The following is an 18527-nucleotide window of genomic DNA, read 5'->3' on the forward strand; positions in this document are numbered from 1 at the left end:
AGCAGCTGCTGATCCCAGTGGGATCAAGGATTTGGCACCCACATCACACCTGGGAACTCGGAGCAGCCACCAGTGGGACTGGGAAGGGAAATGCTCCCACATTCCCTGCTGGGGGTTGTCCCAGGTTTTGGGGGCTCCTGTGGGACTCGCTGTGCACCTCCAGTGTGGGGCCCTCCCAGTTCCTCCCAGTCCCACCCCACTGCTGGCTCCATAAGGACTTTGGGAGGGGACCCTGCCGTGGCCATACCCTGCACATCCACATCCTGGATTTGCCCATAACTGCGCTGTTTGTCCCCAAAACACCTCCCCAGTCCTGCCCCAGCCCCCCAGGAGCAGGGCAGGACTGGGGGAATTCCCCCTGGAGCAGAAGGCAGGGGCAGCCAGTGCCTTTCCCACTTTTTATTGCAACAGCAACTGCAGAAATGACAAAAACCAGGGAGAGCAGGAGCTGCGTGATCCCCCCCTGGGAGCTGGGGATTCCCTGAGCGCTGGAGTTCCACAGGGATTTGGGGATCCCCCAGGGAACTGCGGGGTGCTTGGAGAGTTGGGACCCTCAGGGAGCTGAGCATGCCCAGGAATTTGGAGCTGAGGAGCCCCTGGAAGCAGGAGACTCACAGGGAGCTGAGAATCCCCAAGGATTTGGGGGATCCTCAGGAGCTGGGAAGGCCTTGGGGGCTGCAGACTCTATAGGAAGCTGAACATTCTTGGGGGTTTGGGAAGGTCCAGGAGCTGGGGAGCTCCTGGGAGCTGGAGAGCCCATAGGGAATTGAGCAGGCCCAAGGATTTGGGAATCTCCAGAAGCTGGGAAGCCCCCAAGGGCTGGAAACCCCACAGGGAGCATCACATCGCTGGGAATTTGGGATCTGACCATCTTAGGGGATCTGGGGATCCCCAGGAGATCCTACAGGGAAATGGAAATTCTACAAGGAGCTGAGCATTGCTGGGGATTTGGGGATCCCCTGGAGAGCTGGGGACCCAGAGCATCACTGGGGATTTGGGAATCCCTTGGGGAGCCCAGGGGAGCTGACGGTCCCAGGGATCTGAGCATCACCAGGAGCTGGGGACCCCCAGCAAGGGGCTCCCAGCCCCGGGGTTTTGGGGACCCCCAGGAGCCCAGTGGATTGCTGCAGTGGATCCAGGAGCAGCTGGGAAGCAGGAGCAGGAGCAGGGCAGTGGGGCAGGAGGGTCCCCCACTATTCCACCTCCACAGGGATGGGGTTCACCTGCCCCCCCACCTCCGGCTGCTTCTTGCGGGCGTCGGGGGGCGGCCGGGGCGGGGGGTTGCTGGGGGGCTGCTTGATGGTGCCCCCCACTTGTGGCCTCTCCCGGGGCTTCTGCTCGATGGGTCTCCACTCCTCCCCTCGAACTGCAGCCTGTGGGATCGCAGCAGTGCCAAGGAACAACCCCCACCCCAAAAAGGGGTTGCTGGGGGCAGGGAAAGCACAGTGGGAGCAGAGATGTGACATGACCCCTGTCCACCCTAACTGGGACAGGCTGCTCCTGCAGCCCAGTCTGGGAATGCTTTTGGAATTCACATGGAAGCACTGGTGCATGGGTTTAGGGGTGGCCTCCCCCTCCCAGCCCCCCCAAAGCCCCCTGCACTCACCAGCAGGTAGATGCCGCTGGCAATGCCCAGGCAGACGGTGCCCAGGATGGTGGAGAGGAGGAATCCAGCGGGGACAGCCAGGCTGTGACAGAGATTTGGGGTTCAGAGGGAGCCAGGGGGGCTCACCCCCCAGTCCCGACCCTACACCCCACTCACGCAGCGTGGAGGATAGCTCGGATGTAATAATTCCTGGTGAGGGGCCCCAGGAGCTTCACCACAGCTGTCAGGTACTTCTGGCCACTGCAGGGTGACAGCAGGGGGTCACTGGGGGTGTCCCCATCCTCAGGGGACAGCCAGCCCCCAGGGACCCCCATCTCTGCAAGGATCATCCCTTGAGGTGAGGAACCCACCCGTGGGATCCAGCTCTGCTCCTACATCCCTGTGTTTGGGGGCACCAGGACCCCCGGGGCTACAGGGGGACACAGCACTCACCACCTCTCCATGGTGGAGCCCTTTTTCCTCTTGCTCCTGGGATACTCGAGCAGGCACACCAGGACGCCTGCCGCGCTGCCGGGCCGTCAAGGAAAGGCAGGATAGGACTAGGAATGGTCATTCCCAAGGAACATCCCAAAAAAAGGGGCTGTGTGGGGCAGGGAACGCACAGCTGGGAGCACGGGGGGAGATAAGGAGGTGAGCCTTCCCCGGTCATGCCTCCCACCCCGATCGGGACAGGGTTTTCCCGCAGCCCAGCCCCGGGAATGCTGTCGGGAAGGATACATGGAATACGCCGCGAAGTACCAGCCCTTGAACTGCCCCGCCACGGCCACGATGCCGCCCGTCAGCAGGACTGCGGGAACAGCGGGGACGGAGCGGTCACACAGGGCCGGGACACCGACCCCAACCCGGGATACAATCCCCCAAACCGGGATACAACCCCCCAAATCGGGATACAACCCCCCAGCCTGGGATGCAGCTCCCAAAACCCCAGACACAGCCCCGAGCTCAGGATATGTCCCCCAAACCCAGGATGCAGCCCCCACAAACCCCCAGATCCGGGGTGATGGCCCTGGGGACACACGGGACCCCCGGCCCCGGAGCGGATGCGGGGGCGATGCTGGTGCGGGACCCCCGGGTTCAGGAACTCCGGGGCCCTGGGGGAGGTTTTTGGCTTCCCGGCCGGACCAAGAGGAGAGCGGAGGAGGAGAGAAGGGAACTGAGGGAGAGAGGGCAGAGGAGGAAGAGAAAAGGAGGAAGCGGAGGCTCCAGCCCCGCCGGGCCGGGACTTCCCGGCCGTCCCCCGCCCGCACCCGCAGCCCAGTGGGACCGGGACCCCCCATCCTATTCCATCCCATCCCCGGGGCTCGGCATCCCCAGCCCGCTGGGCGCTCACCCCTTCAGAGCCCGGGGACTTTCCGGAGTGCCCCAAACCCCCCAAACCCTCCCGCACTCACTGAGCCCGGCGGCGAGCGCCTGCTCGTTCGCCCACATGGCCCACTCGATCTGCCCCATGGCCCGCGCCGGAACCGGCCCGAGCGCCTTCGGCTGCTCCCGGTTCTGCTCGGCTCGCTCCGAGCGGGCTCGGCTGCTCCCGGTTCTGCTCGGCTCGCTCCGAGCGGGCTCGGCTGCTCCCGGCCTGGTCCGGCTCGGTCCGAGAGCTTTCGGCTGCTCCCGGCCCGGTGAAGTTCGGCTCAGCCCGGTCGGGTTCGGCTCGGCCCGGTTCGGCCTGCTCTGCTCTGCTCTGCTCTGCCCGCTGGAGCTCGGCTGCTCCCGGTGGGCCCGGCCCGTCCCGGTTCGGCTCCGCTCGGCCGGTCCCGATCCGGAAGGCGGGTGCGGCGCTACCCGCACAGGCCACGCCCCATTAATATTGACCGCACCCTTTTATATTCCCCGCCCATTTGTAGTAACCACACCCCCTTTTCCACAGGCCACGCCCCCTCGGGGGACACCGCACCGGCCCGGGGCCACGCCGGGGTCACGGTGGGTGACAGAGATGGCGCGGAGGGACAGGGCCAGCCCCGGGGACAACAGGGGTCATGCGGGGGGACAGGATCCGTCCCGCCAGCGGGGACAGAGGAGGGATGGGGACCGGATCAGCCCTGCAAGGGACAGGGGATGTGGCATGTGTAGGAGGACAGGATGAGTGACAGCTTGGGGGAATATGGGACAGGAGATGCCCACAAGGGACACAGGGGGTGACAGGGCTGTGCGGAGGAACAGGACCAGCCCCAGGGACTGTCCCCCTCTCCTGCTCCCCCCTAGCCCCCCACACAGAACCCGACACCCCAAAACAGCACTGGAGCCAGGAAGCCTCTATTTCATTATAAAAGATTAAAAACCAGCCCCGGGGTGACATCCTGCCCCAGGGCTGGGGACAGTAGGCCTGGCGCAGGGTCCCACTGGTGGCACGGGCAGGGTCCCCCTGGCTGTCCCAGAGTGTCACCGGGGTCAGGCACGGCTCCGGGGCAGCCCATCCGGGCCCAGGAGGTGCTGGCTGGGGTCATCCACGAGCTGGGGACCAGGGCCAGGCTGTGGGGCAGGACATGGGTCAGGGACATCGGGGAGCCCCACTGCCTGTAGGGTCCCCACACTGTGGGTGGGGGGCAGCTCTGGGCCCCACGGACCCCAGAAGGTCACCCCAGTGGGGAAATGTCCAGAAATGGGGTCCTGCACATTCCCCTGGGGATGGGGACAGGGATGAGGTCCCACACACCACCCCCCCCGGGAACTGGGACAAGGATGGGGTCCTGGACACCCTTGGGGATGGGGACAGGGATGGTGTCCCACACAAAGCTCTGGGGATGGTGACAGGGTCCCACACACCCCAATGGGGCTGGGGACAGGGATGGGGTCCCACACACCCCCCCGGGAATTGGGACAGGGCCCCACACACCCCAGTGGGGCTGGGGACAGGATGGAGTCCTACATAACACCCCGGGGATGGGGACAGGGCCCTACACACCCCCTGGGATAGGGACAGGGATGGGGTCCCACACACTCCCCTAGGAACTAGGACAGGGATGGGGCACAGCAGTGGGGTCCCACCACCAGGGATGGGGCACAGCAGTGGGGTCCCATGGGGTCAGGGATGGGGTCAGAGCCCCCCCAGAGGCCGTGTCCCCCCATGCTCACCTTGGTGTGCAGGATGTACTGGACAGCCCCCGGCACGGGCTCGGTGAGCACGGCGGCCACCAGCTCCGGCGGCAGCGCGGCCGAGCCCACGGGCAGCCCCCGGACAAACCTGTGTCAGGGCCAGCGCTCAGTCCCCGTGTCCCCAGCACCCCCCACCCACCCCAGTAAGGAGCAGGGTTCCCTTACTGGTCCCCGTTGGTGGCGGGGGGGAAGCTGCGCCTCACCACCTCCACGAACTCGGCCACGGCGTCGGCCAGCGTGAAGATGACGGCGTTGGGGCCGGCGTCGAAGGAGTAGGCGACCTGCGGTGGCATCGTGGGGACGTGGGGACGGATGCGGGGACCCAGGCGAGGGCCACGGTGCCGTGGCAGCCCCGGGGCCCCGCGGGTACCTTGGTGTGGCCGTGGTGGCCGTTGTAGCGGTGTGCCAGCGCGATGATGTGGCGCGACACGTCCGTCAGGTAGAAGATGGGCGGGAAGGTATCGAGGCAGGTGGCGTGGAACTGGTTGCTGTCCCTCATGGCCAGCTGGCCAAAGCCCTCAAAGTCACGGTCCCGGATGTGCTGCATCATCTGGGCCAGGCGTTCAGGGACCACCACCTCTGCCCGGTGCTGACACAGGAGGGGGGTCACCATCAGCCCAATGACACACATGGCAGGTGGGTCATGGTCACCCAAATCAGTGACAACCACAGCAGTGGGGTCACCATCAGCCCAGTGACACACACGGCAGGCGGGTCGTGGTCACCCAAATCAGTGACAACCACAGCAGGGGGATCACCATCAGCCCAGTGACACACTCGGCACGTGGGTCGTGGTCACCCCAATCAGTGACAACCAAAGCAGGCAGGGTGTGACCACCCCAGTTTAGTGACACCCATGGCAGGAGGGTCACGGTTACCCAAATTCGGTGACATCCACAACAGGTGGGTTGTGGTCACCTCAAATTCGGGCATACCCACAGCAGGAAGGTCACTGTCCCCCCAGTTTGGTGACACCCACAGCACCATGACCCTCTGGGTGTCACTGCATACCCTCCAGCCCCATCCCAAGGGAAAGGGGACCCTGTCCCTGCCCGGGCAGGACGAGTCCCATGTCCCCCTACCTTCAGCAGGGGACTGGTCTCCACACTGGTCTGCATGCCCGCCGTGCTGCCCACCGGCTTCTTCTCCCCACTGACCTGGGGGGACACAGGCACTGGGACACGGCCCCTCCTGAGCCCCCCGAGTCCCAAATCCCACCCAAATCCCCTGCCAGCCCCTCACCACCAGGACAAGGACACGGAGCTCCGGCCAGTGCGTCTCGGGGGCCACCTGCAGGGCCAGGCTGTCTGTGCCATCGGGGCGCTCCCCGCGCTGCCACTGCACGAAGCCACCGAACATGCTGCGGCAGGCACTGCCCGAGCCCCGCCGGGCCACCTCGGACAGCTCCTCCTCCAGCCCGTAGAGCCGGGCCAGCGCTGACACTGCAGGGACAGGCACAGGGGACAGCCCTGTTACCCCTCATCCAGTCCATAAAGCCGGGCCAGCGCTGACACTGCGGGGACAGGCACAGGGGACAGCCCTGTCACCCCTCCTGCTGCTAACCACAGAGCTGGGCCAGCCACAGCATAATCAGATGGGACACCCCTGTCACCCCCTCCCAGCACCCTCCATGCCATACTGCCAGAGGCAGGGGACAGGCAGAGGGGACAGCCCTGTCCCCACTCCCAGCCCCGGATGGGACAGCGAGGGCCGGGGCCGGGCCCAGACGCACCCAGGCAGGCGTAGCCGGCAGCGGAGGAGGCGAGCCCGGCGGCCGTGGGGAAGTTGTTCTCGGAGGCGATGTGGATCTTGTAGGAAAGGCTGAGAGCAGCCGCGTCCTCACCGCCCCCGCGGCGCTTCCGCGCCAGGCGCCGCACTGCGGGGACAGAGGGGACAGGGACAGTGGGGTCAGGGACAGCGGGGACAGCGGGGTCAGGGACAGCAGGGACAGTGGGGTCAGGGACAGCGGAGACAGCAGGGACAGGGACAGCAGGGACAGCGGGAACAGGGACAGAGGGGATAGGGACAGTGGGGTCAGGGACAGCGGGGTCAGGGACAGCGGAGACAGCGGGGTCAGGGACAGCGGGAACAGGGACAGCGGGAACAGGGACAGTGGGGACAGCAGGGTCAGCAGGGACAGCGGAGACAGCAGGGACAGAGGGGACAACAGGGACAGAGGGGACAGTAAGGACAGCAGGGACACCCCTGGCAAGGCACGCTCACCCTCGCGCAGACAGGCCTGGACCCGCGGGTGCCCCACATCCGCCTCCTTCCCGTTGAGCCACAGCCGGTCCTCCGTGAAATCCCGGCTGGCGGCCGCCGTCGTGGTGGTCTTGAGCTGTGGGGAGAGAGGGAGGGGGCTCAGCACCCCTGGGGGCTGGTCCTAAACCCGATCCTCGTCCTAAACCTGGTCCTGGTCCTAAACCTGGTCCTGCTGCTGACCCACCTGGTCCTGGTGCAGTGTCACGCTCAGGGAGGAGTTGATGGGCAGGATGAGGTCGGTGTCTCGCTTGCCCCCTGCAAGAGAGCACGGCATGGCACGGCTTGGAATGGCACGGAATGGCATGGAAGAGCATAGCAGGGCTAGGAATGGCATGGAAAGGCTAAGAACGGCATGAAAGTTTGATGGCACTGGTTGGATGGACCAGCATGACAGCGCCTAGGATGGCATGGCACAGCTTGGAATAGCATGGCACAGCCAGGAATGGCATGGCACAGCTTGGAATGGCATGGCACAGCCAGGAATGGCATGGCACAGCTTGGAATGGCATGGCACAGCCAGGAATGGCATGGCTAGAAATGGCACGGCAAAGCTTAGAATAGCATGGCACAGCTAAGAATGGCATACCCAGGAATGGCATGGCATGGCTAGGCGGCATGGAACAGTTCGGAATGGCACCAATGGACACAAAGCAAAGCATGGCATAGCAGTGCTTGGCACGGCATGGCACGGCTTGGAATGGCACGGCAAGCAGGGACAGTGCAGTGCAGCCCGGCCCGGCCCAGTCCGGCCGGACACGGCACACCCAGCCCAGCCCGAAGCCCGTGTCCCCGGCACTCACAGTACTTGATCACGGCGATGTTCACCGGGGCCGTGCAGGTCGCCATGGCCAGTGCCCGCTCCGCCGCCATCGCTGCCGGCCGCGCTCAGGCCCCACCCCCGCGCCACGCACGTGACCGTGGCCTGCGGCCGGTCCCGCCTCGCCATTGGTCGAGACCGCAGCACCCGGTTCCCGACAGCCAATGGAAGCGATCGGACCACGGGCGGCCCCGCCCCCCTAGCGCGCTGGGCTGGGCCTGCGGGGCGCCATTTTTGAATTGGGCAAGACCTGCGCATGCGCAGATGCTCCCGGTACCTCCGGTAGCGTCCCGATGCTCCCGGTCCCACTCTCAGTTCTGTTCCCGGTACCGCTCCCAGTGCTCCCCGCACCGCTCAGTCCCCAGCAGCCCACTGCCCCAGTGTCCTCTGTAGCGCCCCAGTGCTCCCAGTACACCTCCAGTGCTCCCGCACTCTCTGTCACCTTCACACCCCAAATATCCCCAATATAAAACCACCGGATCCCTGCAAGTGTCCAGGGATCCATGGATCCAAATGTCCCCAGTACTCTCTGAGTGCTCCCACAGCCTTCAGGGCCACTGTATCCCAGTACTGCCAGTATCCCAGCATCCCTCCAGTGCTTCCCCCCACAGAGACCACGCGTGGATGAAACTGCCTTTATTGAGAAAAATGGTTTGCTACAAATACGTCATCGAGTTAATTCCTCTTCAAAAAACAGGACGGCTCGTTAAAAGTTCTGATTATGCAAAAAAGAGGTGGGTGATGCACTGGTGGGCACGGCCAGTGGGATATCCATGGATCCCTGGCACGGAGGGGATCCTGGCACAGCCTGGTGTGGCCCCTCACACCCAGGGCCATAAAGTGCTTTACAAAAGCAGCTCTTGCTGCCCCTGCTCTGTCTCTGTGGGGCAAAGAGGAGAAGGAAAAGGAGGACAGAGGGAAGGAGCCCGAGGTTAGCAGTGCTCCAGCTGCTGAGGGTCCCAGCTGAGCACAGGGCAGGGAAATGCTCCTGGGTCCCTCCTGGAAGATGCCAGTGCTCTCCATCCCCCAGGAACATCGCCCAGGTGCCAGCAGTGCGGGGCAGGTCAGGGAAGGTCCCACTCCTTTCCCTGCCCTGCCAGGGGAGCTCAGGGCTCCCTGCACGCTCCTCACAGGGCTGCAGGTCCCCCAGTCATCCAGCACTATGAAAACCAAAACAAACCCCAAGGCAGTATTGCTAGAGCAGAGCTGGAGCCAGGTTCTGGTAAAGCTCAGGAACTCCCCGAGCAGAGGGGGCCTCTCCCAGCCCTTCCCTGCAAATCCTGCAGGAAGGCTCTCAGGAATCACCCCCTCCCTCAGGGCTCACCCCGTGGCTGGTGCCATCTCCCTCCCAGCCTCTCCCAGCCCTCCTGAGCCAACTCCAGCAGCAGCAGGCAGGGCTGAGGGGAAGGGGCAGGGGGAAGGGGGCACCAGGATGCTGTGGAGCACCTTGGATCAACAGTGCCCCATTCCCAGAGAGGGATTACCACAGGGAGATGCAGTTCCTGATTTCTGGGGGGACCAGGAGCTCGAGGCTGGGATCCTGCATGGACAGCCACTCCATGGGCAGCCAGCACCTGGATCCAACCCAACCATCCTGCCTGCTCCCTCACAGGCAGAGGGATTCTGCTGAGGGAAGGGAAAGGCCCAGAAATATCCAGGGATGTGCCAGAAAGATCCCTGCAGCTCCCCCCACCTCAGAGTCCGACCTGCTCCGGGATCCAGCTCCCGCCTCCTGCCCCATTCCCAATCCACGCGTTCATTTGCTTGGGTTATCTGTGTAAAAAATAAACTTTTTGGATAATGTTCCATAAAAATACTCTTGTCCTGGGTGGCAGATATTGCAGAGTGAAGGGGAGCAGCTTCTGACCCCGCTCTAGAAAACGTGGAAAAGGCTTCGTGCTGCTTTGTGTAGAAAAAGGCAAGGATTTGGTGTCCCAAGAGCCGGTACAAAACGAGGAAGGGGAGGTTTCCCTGGATGCTGGATGCCATCCTCCAGGCCTCCTCTGAACCACTCTTCAGTCTCATCCTGGGATGCAGGTGAAGGAGACAGCTCCAGCCTCCAGCACGGGGGTCAGGGCAGCCTGACATCTCTAGAAAAATCCTTGGGAGAGTTTAAAAAAAGAAGCTCCGTGCTGCCTTCCTCCTTTTTAAAAGGATGTGGCTGATTCCAGTCCCAAGGAGGGTGTTAGATCCCATCTATCAGTTTCAGGTACCTATTCTGCTGCAACAGAGAGCAGGGACGAGTGTGCCAAAAAGCATCTAGCAATAAATAGATCTGGACACAGGGCTAAGCTCCCAACACGGATATTAAATGCCAATCCAAGGATTGATCCCAGCCCTGCTCCACAGCTCCCTGCTCACCCACTGTGACAACGGAGGAGGCTCCACCTTCTTCAACAAGGTGGGAATTGCAGTGGGAACAGAGGCAGCAGTGGGGCTCCAAAGGGTTCCTGGAGTGTCCAGAAGGAGCCAAGGCAGGGAGAGGGATCAGCCTCAGTTCTCAGAGAGGGACAGAGCCAGGGCTGCCTGCAACGCTGCCTCCTCGTCGATGTTGTAATCCTAAAAGCCAAACAGGGCAGCTCAGGAGAGCTGGCACAGCCAGGGCACGCTGTGCCCACGGAGCCCTGCCCACTCCCGTGCCATGGAGCCTGAATTCCCCTAGCACACGGATCCCAGGAATGCCACCCGTGCTCTCTGTGCCCACACCCCTCTCCTGCCCGGGATCTCACACCTGCCAGGAGGGATGGGACCTGCCCACACAAGCTGAGGCCAAAGGGTGAAGCCTTCCAGCGAGGCCGGGGGTTTTTGCAGAGCTCTGGGTTGGGATATGCCTCTGAAAATGCCGGGAGGTTCTTTTCCCTGACATCTCTCCAATGAAAGCAGGATGAGAACAGAGCCTCCCCTGAGGCCAAGGCTGAGCCATCACAACTGCCCCCCACACAGGAGGGGTCAGGGACCCCCCACATGCAGCAACCACACTCCCCCCAAACCCTGGGGCAGGGCTGCTCCCACCCCCTGCTCCCAAAACCTCCAAGAAAAGGAGTTTTGTGTTACAATTCCTCAGGGGAAGGGCTCCATGGAAAAACCCATTTTGTGGAGTGCAGGAACAATCCCCTCTCCTCCTGCTGTGTGAGGACACCCTGGTGGGTGTGGGGGTCTCATGGGTGGGACACATGTGCCCTGTGAAGGGCTGGTTTCACCTCCTGGCACAGAACATGGGGAGGGGGTCCCCCTTTTTTGGCTCAGGGTCAGACTCACCACGAAGGTGTCGTAGGAGAACTTGTGCCTGTGGAGCAGGTGCTGCAGGAAGTTGGCACTCTTGTAGCTGGGATCCCCCCAGGGCATGGCCGAGCACACCGGGCACACCTGTGGGGACATGGACACGGGATGGTGGCACCTGCACAGGAACCTCCAGAGAGGTGAGAGCTGTGTGCCCCTCCTCTGACAGGCTCCAAGCCCCATCCAGCCTGGCCTTGGACACTGCCAGGGATCCAGGAGCAGCCACAGCTGCTCTGGGCACCTGTGCCAGAGCCTGCCCACCCTCACAGGGAAGGATTTCTCCCTGATATCCAACCCAAACCAACTCTCTGGCAGTTTGGATCCATTCCCCCTTGTCAATAGCCTCTCCCCACCCTTCCTGAAGGTCCTGGAAGGCCACAATTACATCTCCCTGAAGATTCTCTTTTTCAGGCTGAACAATCCCAGTTTTCCCAGCCTCTCCTCATGGCAGAGCTGCTCTACCCCTCTGATCACCTTGGTGATCTCCTCTGGAGCTGCTTCATCAGCTCCAGGTCCTTCCTGTGCTGAAGATCCCAAGTTCCCCACCTTGGTGAACCCAGAGGAAACAGGGAGAGGAAATCCAGCACCACCTGGTTTGCAGGAACAGGGGGATGGAGGCAGCTCATTCCAAGGAGCCTCTAACAAAGCAGAGACAGATCCCCATCTCCCAAAGGGATTTAAACCAGCTGGAACACAGCTGTGCCTGCACAAACATCCGTGCTGCTGGCCTGGGGTGTGCAGGGTGTGGCTGGATTCCCAGAGCTGTCCCACACTCCCCAGCAGCACTCACCACTTTGTTGGGGTCGTTCCTGTGGTTCTCCATGCAGTGCTTCACCAGCTCCTGCTGGTCCAGGTTCCGCGCCCCGCAGTACGGACACACGAACGTGGAGCGGTTGGGAATGTTGCTGGAGAGAGCAAGGATGAGCTCAGATCTGAGGGGAGGCTGCACTGCCTCCTTCCACACAAACACACCGAGCTCTGTGACAGCAGGAGCCAGCCCAGCCCCTTCCCAGCCCTCCTCCCAGCCCGGGTGGATCCTTCATCCCACCCCACGCCCCAAAACCCGGAGCAGCAGTGGCAGGAGGGAACAGGTGCTGCTCTTCCTCCCAGGGACAGGCACCTGGATTTTAGGGCATGCAAGGAGGGCCACGTTTCCCCACCCCAGGCACAGGCATACCTGGGAATGGGCTGGGATGTGGGGACCACAGGAACAAACTTGGGGCAGTTGGCCATCTGCTCCTGCACCTTGGCGCAGGACGAGACGTGAGAGCGCATTTTGGCCAGGGTCACCTGCAGGAGGAGGACAAGAAACACTCCTGGAGCTGCAGGAACACCTGCCAGGAGCCAGGACAGGGGCTGGCTTGGCTCAGCTGAGGCAGGAGTGACCTCTGCTCCATGACCCACAGACAGCAGTGGGAATGCTGCACCCATGGAGGGGGTGAAAGCTGGCCTGCAAGCAAAGCTGAGTTAACAGAAGAAATAACACTTGATTTTTGAATGTGCCCATAGCAAGGAGGAAGACAAGGCCATCAGCATGGAAACTGATTAGAAAAGATCCATGAGAATTTTTTTAAGCTAGGCTACATGCATAAGTAGATGTGTATATGTGCCTTATTAGACTTCTGTAAAACCTTTGCCAATTATATTGACGTTAATTGCTTTGCACCAAGGAGAAGAATAAGTTATTGTGAGGTAGTTAAATAGAATAAGTTATTGTGATGTAGTTAATGACTTAAGATCACACTTTGTTAAGAGTACAAGCTGGAGAACATGCAGAATAAAAAACTTTTTTCTTCTTGGACCCTGATCATGTGTGTGTCACATCCAGCCTAATGGTGACATGCACCCACCCTTCCTTGCAGGACAGAGATTTGGGGCTGCAGGGACCCCCAGAGGTTCTGTCCCCATTCCCTGGGAACAGAGCCCGACCCCCCCTGGCTGTCCCCTCTGTGCAGAGCCACAAGGTGCTCCCTGAGCATCCTTTTCTCCAGGCTGAGCCTCCCCCAGACCCTTCCCCAGCTCTGTTTCCTTCTCTGGACACATTCCAAGGAGGATGGGGACAATGGGGACAATGGGGACAATGGGGACAGGCAGCTTCACCTTCTTGCTGCAGCCTCTGCAGGGAGCCTTGTAGGACGAGAGCTGTTTCTCCACGCTGGAAGCCTTCTCCACCTTCTTGGGGTCGAAGGGCACGCGGCAGAGCGGGCACAGCGGGGAGGGCACCTGCAGGCAGGGCTGCAGGCATTCCCCACAAAACCTGGGGGCACAGGGGGGCCCTGAGCACCCCGGGCACAGCAGCACCCCAGCAGGGCACCCCACTGCCCGGGACGCCCCCAAACCCAGCTGATGGCTTCTGGCTCTTTAGTAGTTTTACATTTTGTATTTTCAGACCCTGCACTGCACTGGTACATAACTCTGAACTCCAGAAAAAGTGCCAGCAGTTCTCCTCACAGCTCAGGCACACAGAACGATCCTTTTCCAGCCCAGAACCAAGGACACCACTGCAGCTTCAACCCCAAAAAGTGCAAACAGGGAATGGAGCAGAGCAAACAGCCCCAAAAAGTGCAAACAGGGAATGGAGCAGAGCAAAGTGGGACTGCATCACCTGGAGCTGGAATTGGACAATGAACCCCAATATGGAATGGACCAAATCTTATAAAAGTGTGACAACCTGTGACTCAGAGTCCATCTTGGGCTCTTGTACTGCCCAAGGTGCATCCTTTGAAGGTTGTTTAATAAATCCCTATTTTATTCCTTTAACTCAGTCCAGCCTCTGTTCTAGGCAGCCTCTCAGGGCACCACAGGGATCAGCATCCTTACTGGGAGAACTGGGAGCAGGTGAGTCCCCAGGGAGCTCCTGCAGGCTCAGACAATTCCCCTGCTCCAAAACTGGATTAGAAAGGAGCCCAAGCCCGTGCTGGGTATCCAGGCCAGGCAGGAGCTCATTCCAAGGTCCTTACAGCCCCAGGAGCAAGGGAATCCCAGCAGCCCAGAGGAGGCAAAGGAGCCCCGTCCCCAAAACCCGATTATCCCGGCATTCCTGGCACCCCCTCCTCATCAGGAGCAGGGAATGAACCCCCATAAGGGCTCTGCCACTGCCAGGGGAGCGGGGATGGGTCGGTGCTGGAGCCCCCAACAAAGCCCCAGGACCTGGGAACGTCCCCAAAATCGGATGGAAAAGGGATCGGGGGGTCCCCGAAATGCTGGGGAGACACGGGGGGTCCTGGGGACAGCAGCCAGGTCTGGGAGCTGAGGGAGGGGAAGGGGTGGGACGGGGATCCCGCTGTGGGATGGGATGAGGATCCCGGTACTTGGGGTGAGGGGGTGTCCCGGTGCCGAACCATCCCCGGTGTGGGCCGGGGCTCCCGGTGCCGGCTGCGGTCAGCGGGCAGAGCTCCCCGCAAGGATCCCGGGGCCAGCACAGCGCCCAGCCCCGCGTCCCGCCCGTCCCCGGGGCCGCCTCAGCCCGAGGGTCCCCGGGGGTCCCCGCCGCCCCCGCCCGGGCCCCGTCTCACGTGTGCCCGCAGCCCGCGATGCCGACGGCGCGGTGGAAAACCTCGAGGCAGATGGGGCAGCTGAACTGCGCCTCCAGCGCCTCGGCCGCGGCCGCGGGCCCGGGGGCGGCGCGGGGGGGCCCGGCCGGGCCCTGCGGCCGCTGCGCCGCCGCCACCAGCAGGCTCCGGAACATGGCGGCGGCGGCGGCCGGCGGGGCGGGCGCGACGTCACCGAGCGGCGCCGCCGCGTCATCGCCGCGCGACGGGAGCGCACCGGGACACGGCAGGACCCGCCGGGACCGGGCGGAGCCGAGTGCGAGCCGAACGAGGCCGAGCGGAACCGAGCGCGGGCCGAACGAGGCCGAGCGGAGCCCGGGCCGAGCAGGACCCCCCCGAAACTCACCGGGACCCACCGGGACCCACCGGGACTCACCGGAATCCACTGGGGCCAAGTGGCGCCGCCATGTGCGACGCGGCGGGTGGCGGTGAGGGGCTGCGGGGCGGACGCGGAACCGCCGCGGCGCCGCCGCGCACCGGCAGACAGGTGTGAGTCCGGTCCGGCCTCGGAATGGACCCCCGGGGCCGCTCCCGGTACCCCCCGGTATTCCCCCGGGCATCCCCCCCCCTGCTACCCCCGGTAACATTCCGGTATCCCTGGTGCTGCCCGGGACCGGGACCCCCACCCCCTTCCCGCTCGGTACCGCTCCGGGGGGGTCGGTCCCGGTGTCCCCGGTGACCGGCCGTGTTCCCGCAGCCAGCCCCGAACGTGCATGAAGTGCGGGCAGGGCACGGCCGCGCTCGTCATCCGCGTCGGGGACCCCTTCTGCCGGTGAGGGACAGCGGGGACATCGGGCTTGGGGACAACAGGGCTGGGGGACATCAGAAATTTGGGACATCAGAAATTGGGGTCTTAGAGTCTCCAGAAGATAGAGGCTTGGGAACTTTGGGTCTTGGGGACATTAGGGATTGAGGACCTTTGTTCTCAGGGATGTGTCTGGAGCATTGGGATGCTGGGGACATTGGATCTCTGGGACTTCAAGGTTTGGGGACATTGGGTGTCTGGGACATCATGGCCAAACAACCTCGAGGTTTGGGGACACTGAGTGTTGAGGACACAGAGGAGGGGTGACACTAATGTTTGGGGATGTGGCTCATGGGGATCATTGGATCTCTGGGATGTCGGGGCCTGAGGACATTGGTCTGGGGGACATCAAGGGGACTTTGGGGTGTGAGGACGTGGGGATGTGGGGTCTGGGGGTGTGGGCCCAGGCCGTGGCTCAGGAGTCCCCATGTCCCCGTGTCCCCCAGCGGCTGCTTCCGCGAGTACTTTGTGCACAAGTTCCGTGCCATGCTGGGCAAGAACCGCGTCATCTTCCCGGGAGAGAAGGTACCGACCGGCAGGGGGACCCGCCCAGGGGACCCGGGGTGGCCCCAGGGCGGTGACTGTCCCCGCTGTCCCCACAGGTGCTGCTGGCAGTGTCGGGGGGCCCAGCCTCCAGTGCCATGGTCAGGCAGGTGCAGGAGGTGAGAGTGGGGAGTCAGGGGGTGCCCGGCTTGTCCCCCCTCACCCCACAGCTCACCCCACAGCTCACCCCACTCCTCTGCAGGGGCTCAGCCGGGAGGCGGCCAAGAGGCTCCGCTTCATCCCCGGCCTCGTCTACGTTGAGGGTGAGGGAGCCCCACTGCTGCTGCTCCATGTCCAACTGCCCATTCCCTGCCTGTTCCCTGCCCATTCCCTGTCTTGCTGTCCGTTCCCTGCCTCACTCCCCATTCCAGCCTTGTTGCCTATTCCCTGCCCATCCTATCTCCCATACCCATTCCTGCCCCACTGCCTCTTCTCTGGTCCCTCCCCAGCCCTGCTGCCCATTCCCAACCCCACTCCTGACTCCCAGCGCAGTGTCCCCTGCACTGTGCCAGGGCTGGGGAGCTGCCCAGTGTCCCTGGCCCCAGGGACGGGGCTGGCAGTGTGGCAGCAGCCCTGGCACTGCCCCCACCTTGCAGAGGGAGCCGTGCGCAGGCAGAGCCCGGAGCAGCGGGAGCAGACCTTGGCCCAGATGGAGACCTTGCTGCAGGCCACCGGCTTCCCCTACCACCTGATCCACCTGGAGGAGGTATTGGGGTGACATGGGACAGGTGCTGAGGTGAGGGGGCACATCTGGACGACTTACCCTGTATTCCTCTCTGCCCTGCAGGCGCTGGAGCTGCCCCCATCCATCTTACAGCCAGGGCTAGAGCATGCTGGCCCGTCCGGCCCTTCCTACAAGGAGGCTGTGGACAGCTTCATCCAGCAGCAGCGGCAGGATGGGGACAGTGGCACCTCAGTGCCTGGGCACAGCACCCCGGACACGGCAGCAGGAGCCCCGGCCAGCCCCCGCCTGCCGGGCGCTGCCCAAACCCAGGAGCTGCTCCGCACCTTCGAGGCCGCGACAACGGCGACAGCGCGGGAGGAGCTGCTGGAGATGCTGCGGTGAGGGACTGACCCTGCCTGGCACCGCTGCCAGCTGGGCAGGGTGGCTCTGATCCGCTGTCCCCTCATCCCCAGGACCCACCTGATCGTGCAGACAGCCCGGGACAGGGGCTACGCCAAGGTGATGATGGGCGAGAGCCTCACCCGCGTGGCCATCAAGCTCCTCACCAACCTCTCCCTGGGGCGCGGCGCCTACCTCGCCGTGGACACGGTGAGCTGGGGACAGGCACCAGCACCCCAGGGATGACACGATGCCATGGAGGGTGTGGCTTGGTGGTGGCACAGTCCCCTGGCAGCCCTGCACCCACAGGGCTTCACAGACCAGCGCCACGGTGACGTGATGGTGGTGAGACCCATGCGGGACTACACGGCCAAGGAGATCGCCTTCTACAACCGCTTCTTCAGCGTCCCCACCGTCAGTGTGCCTCCCCTCTTCACCAAGGTAGGGGTGTCCCCTGGTGGAGAGCCCACGCTGTATGTCCCCATGGCAGGGACAGGAGCCCCAGCGCTGCCCTGCCCTCCCTGTTGTTCCCACAGCGCCGGGAGAAGCCCAGCATCCACCAGCTGGTCGAGCGCTTCCTGCTGGGGCTGCAGGAGGAGTTCCCCTCCACCATCAGCACCGTGTACAGGTATGGGGGTGGTCCGTGGAGGGGGGGAACCTGGGGGAGTGGGGTGCACCCACAACCCCCATTTTGGCTGCAGGACTGGGGAGAAGCTGAGCCCGGAGCCAGCCAAGGCCAGCAGCGAGTCCGACCGCTGCCTTCTGTGCCTCTGCGGCCTGGACACCTATGGGGGTGAGTGGGGAGGGCACTGGGGAGAGTTGGGGAGCAGCCATGCACCCCTCAGTAACCCCCTGGCTCTTACAGAGGAGGAGCTGGCTCTGGAGCCCACGCTGATCTTGGAGGAGCCAGCAGCAGGGTGAGCACGTGGGCTGGGGGCATGCCAGGATTCCACAGCCGCTCCCAAGCCACCACGGTGGCACTGCTGAGTGTCCCTGTCCTCCCCTGTCCCACAGGGCTGAGAGCAAAGCTGCCTACATCCCCCTGCTGTGCTACAGCTGCCGCCTCACCTTCAAGGAGCTGGTGAGGTTTTGGGGTGCAGGGGGTGGGTCTCGGGGGTGGTGGGGGTCCCCAGGCTCACGGCCCCTCTCGTGCAGGGTCCCCTGGACACACTGCCACCCTACGTGCGCGCCGAGGGCCAGCGCAGGATCCGCAGGTACCGGGGCTGGGAGCTCCTGGGGCTGGAAGGCCCCTCCCCACCTGCTCGGCCCCCGAGGCCGTGTCCATCCAGTGTCTGTCCCCTGCAGAGCTGAGATGGAGCAGAACCAGGAGAACCAGGAGTCCAATGAGAGCTGAAGGGGTTGGGGACAGCGGGGGACACACCTCCATCCCACTGTGGCACTGCTGGGGCAGGTGCCACTCCTCAGGGCTACCCCAGAGGTTGGTGAGGACTCCTGAGACCCAGGCAGCTGCTTTTATACCCCGTTTCTGTGCCAGCCAGGGGCAGGGAGAG

The 18527-nt window shown here is 63.4% G+C and overlaps 4 protein-coding genes across 6 annotated transcripts; 1 reads left to right on the plus strand and 3 right to left on the minus strand.

Annotated features, from left to right (window-relative positions):
• Positions 1-384: 384 nt before the first annotated feature.
• On the minus strand, positions 385-3401 carry LOC103816882 (cytochrome b-245 light chain). The gene is made up of 7 exons (XM_050979006.1): positions 3220-3401; positions 2998-3179; positions 2324-2393; positions 2039-2113; positions 1763-1846; positions 1607-1688; positions 385-1373 (listed from the first exon to the last, which is right to left on the minus strand). The coding sequence occupies exons 2-7, from the start codon at positions 3053-3055 to the stop codon at positions 1194-1196; spliced, it is 549 nt and encodes a 182-aa protein (XP_050834963.1). The 5' UTR covers positions 3056-3179; positions 3220-3401; the 3' UTR covers positions 385-1193.
• A 439-nt stretch (positions 3402-3840) lies between these two features.
• Positions 3841-7890, minus strand: MVD (mevalonate diphosphate decarboxylase). Its single transcript, XM_009090911.4, has 10 exons — positions 7759-7890; positions 7143-7213; positions 6920-7034; positions 6429-6572; positions 5939-6138; positions 5779-5853; positions 5067-5285; positions 4862-4977; positions 4676-4784; positions 3841-4072 (listed from the first exon to the last, which is right to left on the minus strand). Exons 1-10 carry the CDS (start codon positions 7826-7828, stop codon positions 3992-3994), a joined length of 1200 nt encoding a protein of 399 aa, XP_009089159.1. The 5' UTR covers positions 7829-7890; the 3' UTR covers positions 3841-3991.
• A 506-nt stretch (positions 7891-8396) lies between these two features.
• Positions 8397-14762, minus strand: RNF166 (ring finger protein 166). The gene is made up of 6 exons (XM_030227475.2): positions 14570-14762; positions 13155-13311; positions 12232-12344; positions 11845-11959; positions 11034-11141; positions 8397-10334 (listed from the first exon to the last, which is right to left on the minus strand). Exons 1-6 carry the CDS (start codon positions 14740-14742, stop codon positions 10269-10271), a joined length of 732 nt encoding a protein of 243 aa, XP_030083335.1. The 5' UTR covers positions 14743-14762; the 3' UTR covers positions 8397-10268.
• A 55-nt stretch (positions 14763-14817) lies between these two features.
• Positions 14818-18468, plus strand: CTU2 (cytosolic thiouridylase subunit 2). Of its 3 annotated transcripts, none has more exons than XM_030227472.2 (15): positions 14818-15092; positions 15303-15377; positions 15857-15935; positions 16013-16072; positions 16156-16216; positions 16550-16659; positions 16741-17015; positions 17091-17226; positions 17326-17457; positions 17553-17644; positions 17718-17809; positions 17882-17933; positions 18031-18097; positions 18172-18230; positions 18322-18468. In XM_030227472.2, exons 2-15 carry the CDS (start codon positions 15319-15321, stop codon positions 18368-18370), a joined length of 1323 nt encoding a protein of 440 aa, XP_030083332.2. In that variant the 5' UTR covers positions 14818-15092; positions 15303-15318; the 3' UTR covers positions 18371-18468. The 3 variants fall into 3 exon arrangements, 2 of the variants coding, with proteins under 2 accessions (XP_030083332.2, XP_030083334.2); XM_030227474.2 differs by having other exon boundaries at positions 14885-15092; positions 15307-15377; XR_007778562.1 differs by lacking the exon at positions 17718-17809 and having other exon boundaries at positions 14884-15092; positions 15307-15377; positions 18322-18344.
• Positions 18469-18527: the final 59 nt, after the last annotated feature.

Source organism: Serinus canaria, chromosome 11 (genome assembly GCF_022539315.1).
Source record: "Serinus canaria isolate serCan28SL12 chromosome 11, serCan2020, whole genome shotgun sequence".
Lineage (NCBI taxonomy): Eukaryota > Metazoa > Chordata > Aves > Passeriformes > Fringillidae > Serinus > Serinus canaria.

What these genes read in the sequence shown, in the direction of transcription:
- LOC103816882 (XM_050979006.1), bottom strand. Translation starts at nt 3,055, where the DNA reads ATGGGGCAGATCGAGTGGGCCATGTGGGCGAACGAGCAGGCGCTCGCC. An exon ending in GGCGCTCGCCGCCGGGCTCA is followed by an intron (nt 2,394 to 2,997) that starts GTGAGTGCGGGA and finishes CTGTTCCCGCAG; the next exon opens with TCCTGCTGACGGGCGGCATC. An exon ending in TACTTCGCGGCGTATTCCAT is followed by an intron (nt 2,114 to 2,323) that starts GTATCCTTCCCG and finishes ACGGCCCGGCAG; the next exon opens with CGCGGCAGGCGTCCTGGTGT.
- MVD (XM_009090911.4), bottom strand. Translation starts at nt 7,828, where the DNA reads ATGGCGGCGGAGCGGGCACTGGCCATGGCGACCTGCACGGCCCCGGTG. An exon ending in TGCCGGCTACGCCTGCCTGG is followed by an intron (nt 6,139 to 6,428) that starts GTGCGTCTGGGC and finishes CTGTCCCTGCAG; the next exon opens with TGTCAGCGCTGGCCCGGCTC. An exon ending in AGACCAGTCCCCTGCTGAAG is followed by an intron (nt 5,286 to 5,778) that starts GTAGGGGGACAT and finishes CTCCTGTGTCAG; the next exon opens with CACCGGGCAGAGGTGGTGGT.
- RNF166 (XM_030227475.2), bottom strand. Translation starts at nt 14,742, where the DNA reads ATGTTCCGGAGCCTGCTGGTGGCGGCGGCGCAGCGGCCGCAGGGCCCG. An exon ending in GCAGAGGCTGCAGCAAGAAG is followed by an intron (nt 12,345 to 13,154) that starts GTGAAGCTGCCT and finishes CTCCTCCTGCAG; the next exon opens with GTGACCCTGGCCAAAATGCG. An exon ending in TCTCCTACGACACCTTCGTG is followed by an intron (nt 10,335 to 11,033) that starts GTGAGTCTGACC and finishes TTTGGCTTTTAG; the next exon opens with GATTACAACATCGACGAGGA.
- CTU2 (XM_030227474.2), top strand. Translation starts at nt 15,012, where the DNA reads ATGTGCGACGCGGCGGGTGGCGGTGAGGGGCTGCGGGGCGGACGCGGA. An exon ending in TGCCTCCCCTCTTCACCAAG is followed by an intron (nt 17,458 to 17,552) that starts GTAGGGGTGTCC and finishes TTGTTCCCACAG; the next exon opens with CGCCGGGAGAAGCCCAGCAT. An exon ending in GGCCAGCGCAGGATCCGCAG is followed by an intron (nt 18,231 to 18,321) that starts GTACCGGGGCTG and finishes TGTCCCCTGCAG; the next exon opens with AGCTGAGATGGAGCAGAACC.